General features: G+C 43.5%; 1 protein-coding gene across 2 annotated transcripts in view; it reads right to left on the bottom strand.

Moving 5' to 3' along the window:
* UGGT2 (UDP-glucose glycoprotein glucosyltransferase 2) overlaps window positions 1–17,232 on the bottom strand; it is a 448,230-nt gene that overhangs the window by 226,111 nt on the left and 204,887 nt on the right. For both annotated transcript variants that reach the window (XM_033949012.1, XM_033949013.1), the window contains exon 16: window positions 16,396–16,527. In XM_033949012.1, coding sequence (XP_033804903.1) covers window positions 16,396–16,527 — 132 coding nt within the window. The remainder of the gene's footprint in view (window positions 1–16,395; window positions 16,528–17,232) is intronic.

Raw genomic sequence — 17,232 nt, 5'->3', positions numbered from 1 at the left:
ATCGGAGCCCCTTAAAATACTGTTTTTCTTTGGTGCGCTTCCGCCTTGCGCTCAGTTGTCTGCGCTGGGTTGTCGTTGGGATTTTGTCGTCACGCGCTTTTGTCTATGAACCCTGGTTCATCTTCCCCAACTTCCAGGAATGGGTCATTGGGGGAGGGGGAGGTTTGTAATTTGACTTGCATAGGATGAGGTCAATTGTTCTGGGAGATAAGACATTCATAGAAGAAAGTGTTTATGAACAACTTGGAAAACTGAAGGTGGACAAAGCAATGGGACTGGACAGTATCCATCTCAGGATATTGAGGGAGCTCAAATAGGTTCTGGAGGGTCCTCTTAAAGATTTTTTCAATAAATCTTTAGAGTCAGGAGAGGTCGCAGAGATGAAGTGGTAAACTGCAGACTGGTAAGCCTGATTCAGTTATTGGAAAGATAATGGAAGTATTGCTGAAGGAAAGGATAGTTAATTTCCTAGATTCTAATGGATTACAAGATCAGACACAACATGGTTTTACTAAAAGTAAAAAAAAACAATCAATCAATAAACCACTATCCAAAAAAGGAATGATACCAAAATCCTTATTCATAACAAGGTATGGTAATGGTGGAAAAAGCCTCATACCCAGAGTATAGCACCATCTGGTGTCAGTATATGGTCATTCATCAAATGGTTGATCGCCTGGCTGGCCTGGAACTTCATCTCCAACGTTAGAATTGACATCGGAGATGAAGTCTTCTGGGTCTGGCGCTTGTACACGCCTGGCCTGGCTCGGAGATACAGGAAGAAAAAGATCGCAAAGGCAACGTGATCGACTCGCGTTGCTCTTGCGATCTACTGGTCGATCGCCAGGCCTGGCTCAGGGAAGCAGGGAGAAATTGGTGTGGTGGCTTGGAGGGTGTTAGGGAAAGAATCAGGGAAGTGAAGAAATCGGCGCGATGGCTTGGGCGGGGGCAGGGGGAGAGAGAAAGAAAGACAGATAGAAAGAAAAGGGGAGGGGGCAGAAAGAAAGAAATATTGGATTTACAGAAGAAGGAAGTGCAACCAGAGACTCATGAAATCACCAGACAAAAAGGTAGGAAAAAATGATTGTATTTTCAATTTAGTGATCAAAATGTGTCCATTTTGAGAATTTATATCTGCTGTCTATATTTTGCATTAAGGCCCCCTTTTACTAAACCGCCAATAGCGTTTTTTAGCGCAGGGAGTCTATGAGCTTTGGGAGCTGCGAGGGGCATTCAGCACAGCTCCGTGCGCTAAAAACCGCTATTACGGTTTAGTAAAAGGGGAGGGGGTATATTTGTCTATTTTTGTATAGTTGTTACTGAGGTGACGTTGCATATTTTAAAGTCATTTGCCTTGACCTCTGAAAATCCACCCCCCCAATACAAATGATAATTAACATTTTCTCTGCGTACAGTGAGCTTTGTATTTTTTTAAATTATATTGTTGGTAGATCATTTTGACTTGGTCATTTTAAAAGTAGTTCGCAAGCCAAAAAAGTGTGAGCACCCCTGCACTAAACTAACATAACAAGGTATGGAAATGGTGATGGTGAATGACCATAAACTGACACCAGATGGTGCTACACTCCGGATATGAGGCTTTTTTCCTACCATTACCATACCTTGTTATGTTAGTTTAAGGATTTTGGCATCATTCCTTTTTTGGATAATGGTTTATTGATTGGGGTTTTTTTAGATTCTCCAATATTTATTTCACTATTTGTGAAATACAAAATATTTGTTACTTTACTAAAGGTAAATCATGCCAAACAAATTTGACTGAATTCTTTGACTGGGCAACCAGAGAAATGGATCGAGAATGTGTGCTAGATGTAATTTACTTAGATTTCAGAAAAGCCTTTGACATTTTCTCATAGAAGGCTCTTGAATAAACTTGACGGGCTAAAGTTAGGGCCCAAAGTAGTGAACTAAAGACTGGTTTATGGATAGACGCCAGAGGGTTGTGGTTAATGGCATTCACTCAGAGGAAGGAAAGGTGAGTAGTGAACCTCAGGGATCGGTTTTGGGGTCAATTCTGTTCAATATGTTTAAGTATCATTGACAATGAGTTAGGTTTGTCTTTTTACAGATGATACCAAGATTTTAACAGAGTGGACACTGGAAGAGTGGAAAACATGAAAAAGGATCTACAAAAGTTAGAAGAATGGTCTTATATCTGGCAATTAAAATTCAATGCAAAGAAGTGCAGAGTGATGTATTTGGGGAGCAGAAATTTGAGGGAGCCATATGTACTGGGAGGTGAGAGGCTGAAATGCATAGATGAGGAGAGGGACCTTGGGGTGATAGTGTCTGAGGATTTGAAGGTGAATAAACAATGTGACAAGGCGGTGGCTGTAACCAGAAGGATGCTGGGATGTATAGAGAGGTATACTCAGTAGAAGTAAAGAGATGTTGATGCAACTTGTGCAGGTCATTGGTGAGGTCCCACTTGAAGTACAATTTTGTAAGACAATTTGGAAGTGATACAGAGAAATGCGATGACAATGGTAGGGGGTTTGAGCCAAACGACATACAAAAAGAGACTGAAAGATCTGAATATTGTCACAACCCTAGCACTAAGGTTCGGCTTATGCCAGGGAAGGCTCCTCCTAACCCTGGTGTGGCTTTGACCCGGGCTAACCAATGTAATAGGTTAGACATAAAGCAAAAAGAAGGTTCTGAATTCCCATTTAAAATACAGGTTACAAAGCCCTGGGGAGGTGAGGAATATGGGGAAAACAACCTGCAGCAGAGGGAGGTGCCTCATTCAAAGCAACAGCCTAAGAACACAAGCTTAGGTAATTCACAGCAACTGGGCCTAATTAGAGTCCCAGGAAAATCCCAGCAACAGCTAAAGGCTGCCCTTCCCCCTCACAGAACAGGGCGTGGTCACCTCTGTGCTTTAGAGGCAGCACTGAGAAGGAACAAGTCAGTTTACCCTGGGTCAGCCCAGGAAGGAGGTTCCCAGGACCAGTCTCCTGAACCTCAGAGGAACCAGGACATAGAAATGGTAGATGCAGCCCCTGTTCCTGAAGCCAACCAGCTAGCCAGCCTGGAACCCATGGAGTTTTTGGACGCTTCCATGAAACCAGATGCCACAGCAATGGATATGAGTTAAGTGCAGTAACTTTATCTTTTTGGCTGTGCTTAACTTGAGGAACTTTGTTTTGCTGGTTTTTGTTTTCTTTTGAAACCTGTATGCACCTGTTGGAAGCCTGCTGAGCAGTGCTAGGCTCAAGGCTATAAAGGTGCCAGAATCTGGTAGCATTAAAACCAGGTTCAGTTTGTTTATAACATTTTTACCTTTTTGCCTTTTGGTGACTGATTGTGGACTATGTTATAAACTGTGTGAAGGGATAGTAGTTGGGGAGAATCCACACAAGATCCTTGGGTGGGATTGTGGGGCCATTTGTGGCAAGTATACTAAAGAAGTGGATTCGGCTACTCCCCTCCCCCACCAACTGCTTATTAAGTTGGTTGGAGCAGGCCTGTTGCAAGCTAGGCCTAATTGAACTCTTACATACAATTTGGAAGGTATAATAATCTGATTCCTGCCCTGCTTAGAATCGCAGGCTTATTGGGACTGGATTATCAGAGACTGTTGCAGGGCTTACCTGTTGATACCTGCAAGGAAGGTAAGGGCTTTGTGGTTTTACAGCCCGGATATTTTTGTTTTTCATGTTTTGGTTTATTCATGAAGTAAATGACCTAAACCCTGGACTTAGGGGACAAGGCACTCAATAAATTGAGACTTATTGTGATAAGAACTTTATTGTTCCTGTCTTGTTTTTTTTATTGATGGAAAAAACCCAGCAGGACCTCCAGCGTCTTCTGGAGGCACGTTGAGCGCTGGCTATTCTGGGCACCGACCGGGGCTATCGTTCAAGCCGGCACCGGCGGTGTCACAATATGTATACGCTAGAGGACAGGAGGGGCAGAGGAGATATGATACAGACGTTTAAATACTTACTGCTTGATGCACTAAAGTCAGCGATTGCTGCTAAACTTGTTTTGACCTCTTTACCGATGATCGCTTTTACTGACATGATTCACCGCGTGGTTTTCCCCTCAATCGCCCCATTTTCTGATCCAGCCATGCAAATTAGCTAAAACTCCACGCAAAGTAGTCAAGCGATTCATTAACTAACATTTTTTTGTTGTACAAAAAACAAAACAGCAGTTTTAGCGATCGGAAAAAACAAACACACAAAACATCTGTCCCATAAAATAAGAAAAAAGTTCCCCACCGCCAATGATGACCCTCTTCAAGGACCCCCTGATGAATGTGGCACCGGGAATCCCACGTGAGAAAATTGGCAGGAGCGATGCCCACTCCCTCCTGCCAATGGAGGACCTGCCAACTCTCCCCCCCTTCCTCCTGAAAAAAAAAAAAAAAGAAAGGCAGGAGGGATGCCCACTTCCTCCTTCTATCGGATGCTCCCCCGAGCTCCAATCCCACTCCCCAAATCCACCCCCTGTGACCAGCCAGGCCTTCTGCCAGTACAGGTCCCAGTCAGAACAGAAGGCAACAAGGTGAAACAGAAAACCCGGGGAGGAGTTGGGAAGGAACAGGTTGGGTCTGAGCTGAATAACCTTATTGACCACCGGGGGAGCTCAAGAGGCCCTTGGAACACTGCCAGGGCTGACACAGCAGGGCGGGGTCCCAAGGGATATAAACCTGTCCCAGACAGCAGGAAAGGAAGCCAACTAGGGAGGAAGTTAAAGCCTTGCCTCCCTAGAAACCCTGATGAGCTGAACAGGGACAACAGACCTCAGGCCATGGAAGTAGAGGATTTTGAGCAGTCAAGAGAATGGTCTCAATTGGAAGAACCCATGGACTGTCAAGATGCCTGTGTTTCTGGAGAGGAAAGCTTCCCTGAGCCCATGCAGGTTAATTGGACTTTGAGACACAATCAGTGAGTGATTTTTTTTTCTTTTGGCTGTTTTTGGAAGCTGTGTTTTACTTTGAATGCTGATTGTGTTTGTATGAAAGCTGAGAGAGAGATTGTGGGAGAGGTTTTGCATTCAACTGGGTGGGAATGTGAAAGCCTGTTTGGAAGGCTAGCAATTTTTGGCAAAACCTAATTCTCTCTCTCTTGTTACCTGGCAGTCCTAATTAAGGTCTGTCAGAGGCTTTCTTTATTTTGCCAAGGACTAACAAAAATTGAATGAACTCAAATAGTGAACTGTAGTCTTATGGACTGATTGCAGTAACTGCTTTTCTGCAGTTAGCTTAAGCTCTGTTTTGAAGCTAAGGTCTCCAAGAGGAGGTGAGACTGAAGAAACAGTAAAGCATAAACTGTAAAGTTAATTGTATCCACTGCAGTTGACTTGTTTTTTCTTGGAAGTTTTTCTTTTTGTATTATGTTTTCTTTTGAATGCTGAATAAGGAATATGAGCTGATATTCGTGGACTGTTTAAGGCATTACTTACCTGCTATGGAAACAGTGAGTAAACTGAACCATTTATATTAACTGATTGAGTGCTGTGACTTTTTGGTGTTTTTCTTGATTTTGAATCCAGTCCTGCAGGGTGACTCCAGGCCGGGTCACACGCGAGCATATGTTTTGGTGTAGTCATCAGGATTTCTATGAACCCCTGTCCAGGGTTGAACTGATGGCCACACCCCGTACCTTTTATAGACTTTGGGAGCTGGAGGGAAGCATGTTCCTTTCAGCTCCGAGGCCCACCATTCGAAAATGACGGGCCTTCCCCTCCCTGGTGCATCTTGTGATTCATGGTGAGGAACATTAGCTCAGACACCTAAGGCCCCTCCCCTTGAGGGATCTAAGATCCTGATTTGCTCAGATCTTTAAAGCCCCACCCCATGCATCACATGGGATACAGAGGGAGGAGCCTAAGGCCCAGATGCCTTCAGGCTCCTCTCAAGAGGAGGGGCCTTAGGCATCTGAGCCAATGAGGGCCTTAGGCTCCTCACTGTGCATCCTATGGTGCACCAGGAGGGGAAGGCCCATCATTTTCAACTGGCAGACCTCAGAGCTGGAGGAACCGTGCTTCCCTCCAGCTCCCAATGTCTACCAAAGCAACAGGAGGGGGGGTTCGGAGAGCAGAGGGGGGGTTCAAGGGAGCAGCCGGTGGCAGGAGGGAGTGGGCATCCCTCCTGCCTTTTTTTTAGGGGGGGAGGAAGGGGGGGGTTTGGGGAGCATCCGGTGGCAGGAAGGAGTGGGCATTCCTCCTGCCTTTTTTTGGATGGAAGGGATGGGGTTCGGGGGAGCATCTGATGGCAGGAGGGGAAGGCTTTTTATCTCTATTTTTTTTAATGGGGCGGATAGTGTGTGAGTAACACTTACACACATCTGTCTTTGCGCAAGTGTGAGAGTCATCTCACACCAATCAATCGGACAAGAGAGACGGGGATTACAATAAGCCTCCATGCAAATCATTTGCATGCAATTTTTTAGGTACATCGATCGATCTTCCACAATCTGCCAGAGAATTGGCCAACAGCGATCCAGTCGGTATTAGCAATTATGTTTAGTGAATCAAGGCCTTAAAAGACATTAATACAGAAACAAATCCTTTCCAGAGAATGGAAAATGGTAAAACTAGAGGGCATAAATTGAGCTTGCGAAGTGGTAGACATAAGACTAACATTAGGAGCTTCTTTTTCATGAAGAGGGTGGTGGATACCTGGAATGCCCTCCCAAGAGATGGAGAGTAAAATGGTGACAGAATTCAAAAAGCGTGGGATGAACACAGAGGATCTCTAATCGTAAAATGAAGGGTATAAATTGAAGATCCAGGGCTGGAACAAGGTAGACTTGCACAGTCTGTGTCCTGTATATGGCTATTTGGTTTGGGATAGATTGAGGGCTTCGTCAGGATCTCCAGTAATTTGGGATGGTTTAGATAGACTGGAGTGAGCTTCAACAGCAACTCTGGTAGTTGGAACTAGAGAATTACACAGTGAACAAACACCGTGGCAAGTCGCGGTTTGCCCGTGGCTACAGAAACACCAAAGCTTGACTCGCCTCAGAAATGGGAACAAAACTTTTCACCGCTTGTGAGAATGGTGAAAAGCTTTGTACCCACAGTTGTACCCACTCCTTCCTTACTGCCATTAACCACTTGTGGAGGGGAAGTGGCACTGTGTGGGTCTCCCATTCCCTTCCTCCCCAATGTGGAGTCACTGTCATTTGTCAATGCTGCTGGTGTTCCCATTTATAAACAGGACTCCTTCCTGCCCTCCGGTTCCATGTCCCCCTCCACTGAAGTAGACCCAGAAGACTTTCCTCCGATGTCAGAACGCCGGAGGGAAGCCTTCCAGGTCAGCCGGGAATCCCAGTTACCTCAACAGCCCTCCTTCCAGGTGGGCTGCTCTTTACTGTCTTCAGCCACATTTGTTCTTTGCAGGGATGCGAGCAGTGGCTTTTGCAGGCTGCACATGGATGACCCGGAATCCATCTCTCTGACGTCAGATGGATCCATCTCTCCGACGTCAGAGAGAAGACTTGGAGGTCACCCACATGAGATGATTAAGGCAGGGACATGGGCACAGGAGAAATACTAGAAGGTACATATAGGAGCCATAGAAGGGAGATGCTGAACATGGGGAACAATACATACACATAGAAGATGGATGGTGAACATGGAGAAAGAAGAAATGTCAAATGGTCAGGAGACCCTGGCAAGTGAGTTAAGAGAAGACAAAAAACCCCCAGAGCCTGAGACCAACATGATTTCCTGCATAAGATAGAAAGTCTGTAAAGCAGGGGTGTCCAATGTCGGTCCTCGAGGGCCGCAATCCAGTCGGGTTTTCAGGATTTCCCCAATGAATATGTATGAGATCTATTAGCATACAATGAAAGCAGTGCATGCAAATAGATCTCATGCATATTCATTGGGGAAATCCTGAAAACCCGACTGGATTGCGGCCCTCGAGGACCGACATTGGACACCCCTGCTGTAAAGGGAAGCCATTATGAAGACAAATTGAAAAGCATCTTGATACTTTACTATGACATTGAAGGTGTCTTGATTTACGCAAATATAAAATAAACATCTTTTTGGACTTTTTTACTCAAGCATACTCTTATAAAAATTATTTAGGTATTTTTATGCAATACCTAAACCTCACAAATACTTTCAAACTGAATTATTTTTATGACTAGTACTTTAAAAACAACACTGCTTTTGTCACCCAGCTTCTAATTCAACAGAGGGTAAAGTGATCTGACCAAGGTCATAAAGAGCAGCAGCAGCAGGATTTGAACTATGGCTTCCCTGGTTCTCAGCCAGTTGCTCTAACTAATAGGCTATTGCTTCATTCTACTTCATTACTGTAATTCTCTTTTAAATTGGTCTTCCTCAATATCAACTTCAACGTCTTCTGCTTCTACAAAATACTGCACTTCGTTTGTGGTATCATCAGTCTAAATATGATCATATTACTCCTTAACTCAAATCTGATCATACAATTGCTTATAGAATTACTTTTAAGTACAATATATTCTTTTCAGATTCAGTCTTTGGGATTCCCTTCTTTTGCCAGTTACATAGTAACATAGTAGATGACGGCAGATAAAGACCCGAATGGTCCATCCAGTCTGCCCAACCTGATTCAATTTAAATTTTTTTTTTTTTTTCCTTCTTAGCTATTTCTGGGCGAGAATCCAAAGCTCTACCCGGTACTGTGCCTGAGTTCCAACTGCCAAAATCTCCGTCAAGACCCACTCCAGCCCATCTACACCCTCCCAGCCATTGAAGCCCTCCCCAGCCCATCCTCCACCAAACGGCCATACACAGACACAGACCGTGCAAGTCTGCCCAGTTACTGGCCTAGTTCAATATTTAATATTATTTTCTGATTCTAAATCCTCTGTGTTCATCCCACGCTTCTTTGAACTCAGTCACAGTTTTACTCTCCACCACCTCTCTCGGGAGCGCATTCCAGGCATCCACCACCCTCTCCGTAAAGTAGAATTTCCTAACATTGCCCCTGAATCTACCACCCCTCAACCTCAAATTATGTCCTCTGGTTTTACCATTTTCCTTTCTCTGGAAAAGATTTTGTTCTACGTTAATACCCTTTAAGTATTTGAACGTCTGAATCATATCTCCCCTGTCTCTCCTTTCCTCTAGGGTATACATATTCAGGTCTTCCAGTCTCTCCTCATACGTCTTCTGGCGCAAGCCTCCTATCATTTTCGTCGCCCTCCTCTGGACCGCCTCAAGTCTTCTTACGTCTTTCGCCAGATACGGTCTCCAAAACTGAACACAATACTCCAAGTGGGGCCTCACCAATGACCTGTACAGGGGCATCAACACCTTCTTCCTTCTACTGACTACGCCTCTCTTTATACAGCCCAGAATCCTTCTGGCAGCAGCCACTGCCTTATCACACTGTTTTTTCACCTTTAGATCTTCGGACACTATCACCCCAAGGTCCCTCTCTCCGTCCGTGCATATCAGCTTCTCTCCTCCCAGCATATACGGTTCCTTCCTATTATTAATCCCCAAATGCATTACTCTGCATTTCTTTGCATTGAATTTTAGTTGCCAGGCATTAGACCATTCCTCTAACTTTTGCAGATCCTTTTTCATATTTTCCACTCCCTCTTCGGTGTCTACTCTGTTACAAATCTTGGTATCATCTGCAAAAAGGCACACTTTTCCTTCTAGCCCTTCAGCAATGTCACTTACATACATATTGAACAGGATTGGCCCCAGCACCGAACCCTGAGGGACTCCACTAGTCACCTTTCCTTCCTTCGAGCGACTTCCATTAACCACCACCCTCTGGCGTCTGTCCGATAGCCAGTTTCTGACCCAGTTCACCACTTTGGGTCCTAACTTCAGCCCTTCAAGTTTGTTCAACAGCCTCCTATGAGGAACTGTATCAAAGGCTTTGCTGAAATCCAAGTAAATTACATCTAGCATATGTCCTTGATCCAGCTCTCTGGTCACCCAATCAAAAAATTCAATCAGGTTCGTTTGGCACGATTTACCTTTTGTAAAGCCATGTTGCCTCGGATCCTGTAACCCATTAGATTCAAGGAAATACACTATCCTTTCTTTCAGCAACACTTCCATTATTTTTCCAACAACTGAAGTGAGGCTCACCGGCCTGTAGTTTCCTGCTTCATCCCTGTGACCACTTTTATGAATAGGGACCACATCCGCTCTCCTCCAATCCCCAGGAATCACTCCCGTCTCCAGAGATTTGTTGAACAAGTCTTTAATAGGACTCGCCAGAACCTCTCTGAGTTCCCTTAGTATCCTGGGATGGATCCCGTCTGGTCCCATCGCTTTGTCCACCTTCAGTTTTTCAAGTTGCTCATAAACACCCTCCTCCGTGAACGGCGCAGAATCTACTCCATTTTCTCGTGTAACTTTGCCGGACAATCTCGGTCCTTCTCCAGGATTTTCTTCTGTGAACACAGAACAGAAGTATTTGTTTAGCACATTTGCTTTCTCCTCATCACTCTCCACATATTTGTTCCCAGCATCTTTTAGCCTAGCAATTCCATTTTTTATCTTCCTCCTTTCACTAATATATCTGAAAAAATTTTTATCTCCCTTTTTTACATTTTTAGCCATTTGTTCTTCCGCCTGTGCCTTCGCTAAACGTATCTCTCTCTTGGCTTCTTTCAGTTTCACCCTGTAGTCCTTTCTGCTCTCCTCTTCTTGGGTTTTTTTATATTTCATGAACGCCAACTCTTTCGCCTTTATTTTCTCAGCCACTAGGTTGGAGAACCATATCGGCTTCCTTTTTCTCTTGTTTTTATTGATTTTCTTCACATAAAGGTCCGTAGCCATTTTTATCGCTCCTTTCAGCTTAGACCACTGTCTTTCCACTTCTCTTATGTCCTCCCATCCTAACAGCTCTTTCTTCAGGTACTTTCCCATTGCATTAAAGTCCGTACGTTTGAAATCTAGGACTTTAAGTATCGTGCGGCCGCTCTCCACTTTAGCCGTTATATCAAACCAAACCGTTTGATGATCGCTACTACCCAGGTGAGCACCCACTCGAACATTAGATATACTCTCTCCATTTGTGAGGACCAGATCCAATATCGCTTTTTCCCTTGTGGGTTCCGTCACCATTTGTCTGAGCAGAGCCTCTTGAAAGGCATCCACAATCTCCCTACTTCTTTCCGATTCCGCAGTCGGAACATTCCAGTCCGCATCCGGCAGGTTGAAATCTCCCAACAGCAGAACCTCCTCTTTCCTTCCAAACTTTTGGATATCCACAATCAGATCCTTATCAATTTGCTGCGATTGAGTCGGAGGTCTGTAGACTACACCCACGTAGATAGAAGTTCCATCTTCTCTTTTCAGAGCAATCCATATCGCTTCTTCCTCTCCCCAGGTCCCTTGCATTTCGGTCGCTTGGATATTGATCTTTACATAGAGAGCTACTCCTCCACCTTTATGACCATCTCTGTCCTTCCTAAAAAGATTATATCCCGGTATGTTTGCATCCCATCCATGTGATTCACTGAACCATGTCTCTGTGATAGCAACAATATCTAGATCTGCCTCTAATATTAGGGCTTGCAGATCATGAACTTTGTTGCTTAGACTGCGAGCATTTGTGGTCATCGCTTTCCAGCTATTTTTCAGCGATAATCTCCTTTTTCGTATGGATTTTTGTGTCGTTTCACTTTCCGCTGCAATACTAAGAAATGAGTTGCTGATATTGCTTTTGTTGCAGCCTTTACTACTATCACATCTTTTCTTTTGCCGGGGGTGGTCTCTACATACACCACCCCCACCTTCTAGTTTAAATGCCTAGAAAAATATTGTCTAAATTTCTCTGCAAGGTTTCTTTTTCCTGCTGTAGTAATATGTAGCCCATCAGTGCAATATAGCTTCTTGTCCTTCCATGTATTTCCCCATCCTCCTATGTACCTGAAGCCTTCTTGATGACACCAGGCTCTGAGCCATCTATTAAAGTCCTCTGTGTTTTTCATTCTTTGCTCTCCTTTTCCATATGCAGGCAGTATTTCAGAAAAAGCTAAAGTCTTTACAAAAGGTTTCACGCCCTCACCAAGCTCCCGAAAAGCTTTCTGTGCTGCAAGTGTGGAGTTGTTGGCCAGGTCATTTGTTCCCAGATGGATAACAACATCAGTGTTAAAATCCTTAGTTTCTTCCTTAATTATAGTCAGTATTTGCCTGGAACTCCTGGTAGCTGAGGATCCTGGAAGACATTTCACTATTTTGGACTCCTCGCCCTGTGTTCCAAGGTTAATGCCTCTGATGATGGAATCTCCCAACAGTAATAGTTTTCTGTTTTTGGCTTTTTTATTTGTACTTAGGGTGCTCTTGTTCTCTTGAGTTTCTTTCATTGGTTCCAGTCCCACCTCCCTTCTGTTTTCCTGAGTATCGCAGTGCACTAGTGGAGCGAAGGAATTCTGTAGAGGTAATATTAGTGAAGGTGGATGTTTCTGTGTTACATGTCGCAGTCTTCCTGAGCCTACTGTGACCCATTTATTCCTGGGCTGTTTTATTCTTTGAGGTAGAGGTGGTAAGTTGGTATGATTTTGTGGAGTGATGGAAGCTGCTTTAATTGTATTCAATTCCTGTTTAAGTTTACAGAGCTCCTCCTTAATACTGGCAAGTTGAAGACAGATGGGGCAAGCCTTAAGCCTCCAAATAGTATGTCTTGGAATTAAAGCACCACAGTGATTGCATAGAATAAAGGTCATCTTGATTGGTTGTGAAGTCCTGATTATATGGGTCTCTATATATGAATAGTGGTCCCTGGGGTTGGTGGGACTATAAGTAAGACTACTAGTAAGGCAGAAATATAGGCTCTATACCACCTAAAACACAGTATTTTAAACAAAACTGCAGGAAGAAGAAATAAGATTTAACAGAGGAAAGAGAAGGATTTTTTTGTGCTTTTTTTATATTTTTTTTTTAGTAAGAAACAGGGAGGAGAAGAGAAATTAAGCAGATATAATGCTGAAAACCAGTGAAAAGCTGAAATATGAAATGCTGAAATATGAAAATCTGAGTAACTTAGCTTTTAGAAGTTCACAGGGCAGCCTTGTTTCAGCAATGTCCCAAAGATAATGCAATTAACCTTAGAAGTAAAACAGAGCCCCTCCCTTCTCCACCTAATCAGACACAATGTTTAAAAACTAGTGAGTCAGAAATATAGGCTCTATACCACCTAAAACACAGTTTTTTAAACAAAACTGCAGGTTCTATCAGTGCTACCCTAAAACACAGGATTTATAACAGGATTTTCCCTACTTTAGTCACCTTGAGCCACAGGCACCAGAAATATAGGCTCTATACCACCTAAAACACAGTTTTTTAAACAAAACTGCAGGTTCTATCAGTGCTACCCTAAAACACAGGATTTATAACAGGATTTTCCCTACTTTAGTCACCTTGAGCCACAGGCACCAGAAATATAGGCTCTATACCACCTAAAACACAGTTTTTTAAACAAAACTGCAGGTTCTATCAGTGCTACCCTAAAACACAGGATTTATAACAGGATTTTCCCTACTTTAGTCACCTTGAGCCACAGGCACCAGAAATATAGGCTCTATACCACCTAAAACACAGTTTTTTAAACAAAACTGCAGGAAGAGGAAATAAGATTTAACAGAGGAAAGAGAAGGATTTTTTTGTGCTTTTTTTTATATTTTTTTTTTTAGTAAGAAACAGGGAGGAGAAGAGAAATTAAGCAGATATAATGCTGAAAACCAGTGAAAAGCTGAAATATGAAATGCTGAAATATGAAAATCTGAGTAACTTAGCTTTTAGAAGTTCACAGGGCAGCCTTGTTTCAGCAATGTCCCAAAGATAATGCAATTAACCTTAGAAGTAAAACAGAGCCCCTCCCTTCTCCACCTAATCAGACACAATGTTTAAAAACTAGTGAGTCAGAAATATAGGCTCTATACCACCTAAAACACAGTTTTTTAAACAAAACTGCAGGTTCTATCAGTGCTACCCTAAAACACAGGATTTATAACAGGATTTTCCCTACTTTAGTCACCTTGAGCCACAGGCACCAGAAATATAGGCTCTATACCACCTAAAACACAGTTTTTTAAACAAAACTGCAGGTTCTATCAGTGCTACCCTAAAACACAGGATTTATAACAGGATTTTCCCTACTTTAGTCACCCTGAGCCACAGGCACCAGAAATATAGGCTCTATACCACCTAAAACACAGTATTTTAAACAAAACTGCAGGAAGAGGAAATAAGATTTAACAGAGGAAAGAGAAGGATTTTTTTGTGCTTTTTTTTATATTTTTTTTTTAGTAAGAAACAGGGAGGAGAAGAGAAATTAAGCAGATATAATGCTGAAAACCAGTGAAAAGCTGAAATATGAAATGCTGAAATATGAAAATCTGAGTAACTTAGCTTTTAGAAGTTCACAGGGCAGCCTTGTTTCAGTTGTTAGGTTCCTTATTTAACTCAAAGGAATCTTCGCTCTTAGCAAAATCTATTGACTGTTCCTTCTTTTAGGCAAATATTTTTGGCCATTAACAGTGATTTTCGGTAATGGTTCTTATTTTGTGGAACTCTCTTCCATTACACTTAAGGGCTGAAAAATCATTTAAAACTTTAAGTCACAATTAAAGGCTTATTATTTTACAACTAGTGTTTAAGCCTGTTACATTAATGGGTGCTAGAATATATGTCTGTCTGTCTTTCTTTCTTTCTGTCTCTCTCCCTGCCCCTGTCTCTTTCTTCCTTTCTTTCTGTCTCTCTCCCTCCCGCTGTCTGTCTTTCTGTCTGCTCTCTCGCCCCTTTTGTCTGTCTTTATTTCTCTCTCCCTGCCCCTGTCTCTTTCTTCCTTTCTCCCTCCCGCTATCTTTCTTTCTTCTGTCTCTCTCCCTCCCGCTGTTTGTCTTTCTTTCTGTCTGTCTCTCTCCCTGGCCCCCTTTGTCTGTCTGTCTTTCTGTCTCTCTCCCTGCCCCTGTCTCTTTCTTTGTCCCTCCCACTGTCTATCTTTATTTCTCTTTCTCTGCTGTCTGTCTTTCTGTCTTTCTCCCTGCCCCCTGTCTCTTCCTTTCTCCCTCCCACTGTCTATCTTTCTTTCTCTCTCTCTCCCTCCTGCTGTCTGTCTTTCTGTCTCTCTCCTTGCCCCCTGTCTGTCTTTTTCTCTCCCTGGCCCCCTTTGTCTGTCTTTCTTTCTGTCTCTCTCTCTGGCCCCCTGTCTGTCTTTCTGCCTCGCTAATTTGTCTGTCTGTCTGTCTTTCTTTCTTTCTCTCTCTCTGGCCCCCTGTCTGTCTTTCTGTCTCTCTCCCTGCCCGCTGCCTTTCATTCTCATGCATGCCTGCCTGTCTTTCTATCTCTCTCCGTGGTCCCCTGCCTGCCTGCCTTTGTCTTTCTCTGTGGCCCCCTTCTGTCTCTCCCCAAAGCAAACCAAGATTGCTCCCTGCCCTCAGCACACACCTCCCCCTAAAGCAAAGCAAGTTCACTCCCTGGCCCCCTTTCCCTCTCCCCCCCCTACATCCCTGTGCAGCAGCAGCATTTCCTTCCCCCCACCCCATTTCCCTGTGCAGCAGCAGCAGCATTCCCTCCCCCTCCATTTCCCTGTGCAGCAGCATTTCCCTCCCCCCCACCCACTTCCCTGTGCAGCATTTCCCTCCCACCCTTCCCTGTGCAGCAGCATTTCCATTCCTCCCACTTCCCTGTGCAGCAGCATTCCCTCCCCTCCATTTCCCTGTGCAGCAGTATTTCCCTCCCCCCCACTTCCCTGTGCAGCAAAAGCAGCAGCAGCAGCATTTCCCTCCCCCCACCCCACTTCACTGTGCAGCAGCGTTTCTGGCCGGCTCTCTTACCCTTGTCGAAGTTATTTTTGAGTTTATAGCTGCCGTCATGGCTCCTCTCACAATCCGCACCTGTGTCGGAAGCCTTCTCTCTGACGTGACGTCGGAGAGGCTTCCAACGCAGGTGCGGTGGCTTTGAACTTAAAAATAACTTCAGCAAGGGAGCCGACCAGACCGCGGGACAAAAACAGTACTGGGGGGCCGCGAGTTTAACACCGCTGTTAGACGGAGTGAGGGTGGGAAGGGGGAGTCGCCTCCATGCATCCCTGCTTTAAGGTGCCTCCGCATGCGCAGAAGAAACCACCGCTGACTCCTTCTACTGCACATGCTAAGCCACGGAGTTAGAGCACGGATCACGCAGGTAGGAGTACGCATGTGCACTTAGGGTTTTATTATTAGTGATGGCATTTGAGATGACCTCTTCATAATTCAATTTTATTTTGGTTTAGAGAAGGCTTTTACTTTTTTTCCTTTACCTTTTGTTGTTTTCCTTCCTTTTTTTTAACCAAATATATATTGTAAATTTTTCCATTTCCTTGTGTTTATTTTTAGTTTTACTTTGGATCTATCTTTAAAAATGTCTCCCTTGCTCTTAATATTGTAAACCGCTTTGATTTAACTTTACCTGTCTCTTTTTGTCATATTCTGAATCAGCACCCAAGATAGCTTCAATATCAGAATGACGAAATTGATTTCTAAGGACTGTTGTCACATGATCCATGGTAAGCACATCACTATCCTTCACTTTACTGTACATCTGTAGGAATAAACAAACAGTTAAGACTGCAGTTATTACACTTCTCTTTTCATATTATTTAAGTCATTAATAGCAATTTGGGCAGAGAAAAGAATGTAATTGTTGACACTTCAATCCTACATCATAAATTTCCTAAAAAAAAACACACCATATCCCTATCTATAAGGTAACCACTTTGTTTAATGGAAGGATGCTAATGGCTCTGGGAGAGTTCTCTCTCCTCTTTATACTACATTCTTTTTAGCCACTCCTGTAGAAACACTGATAAAGGAACCAAGCCTTCTATTACAGAACTATTAATATTTGGCAATTACAACAGTGATAAAGTTTAATTTTTACTTATGCTTCAGTTTGTCTATCATAAAAATGGTGATTGTCCCTTTAACAATTTCATACTATCCTGGGTCAGATGTCTTTCATTCCATGCTCCTTCAATAATATTGAGATCTTTCCATGACAGTCATTTACATATTCCTATTCCTTAGACTGCTCATCTAGATTCTACTTGACACTGCTTTCTTTTGTGCAGCCCCCACCCTAAATACCCTCCCAGTAGCTCGTCATACCAAACCATACTTTCTTACATTTAAGGTAGCACTTAAAACTCATTTCAACAGGCTTTTCAACCTCAGTAGTCACAGATGTTCCTCAGGGTGGGTGACTACAGTCTACTATTAATTTTCCTCTTCATCTTTCCTTTTCTAT

Source organism: Geotrypetes seraphini, chromosome 6 (assembly GCF_902459505.1).
Source record: "Geotrypetes seraphini chromosome 6, aGeoSer1.1, whole genome shotgun sequence".
Taxonomy (NCBI): domain Eukaryota; kingdom Metazoa; phylum Chordata; class Amphibia; order Gymnophiona; family Dermophiidae; genus Geotrypetes; species Geotrypetes seraphini.
This window is presented reverse-complemented; position numbering and strand designations above follow the sequence as displayed.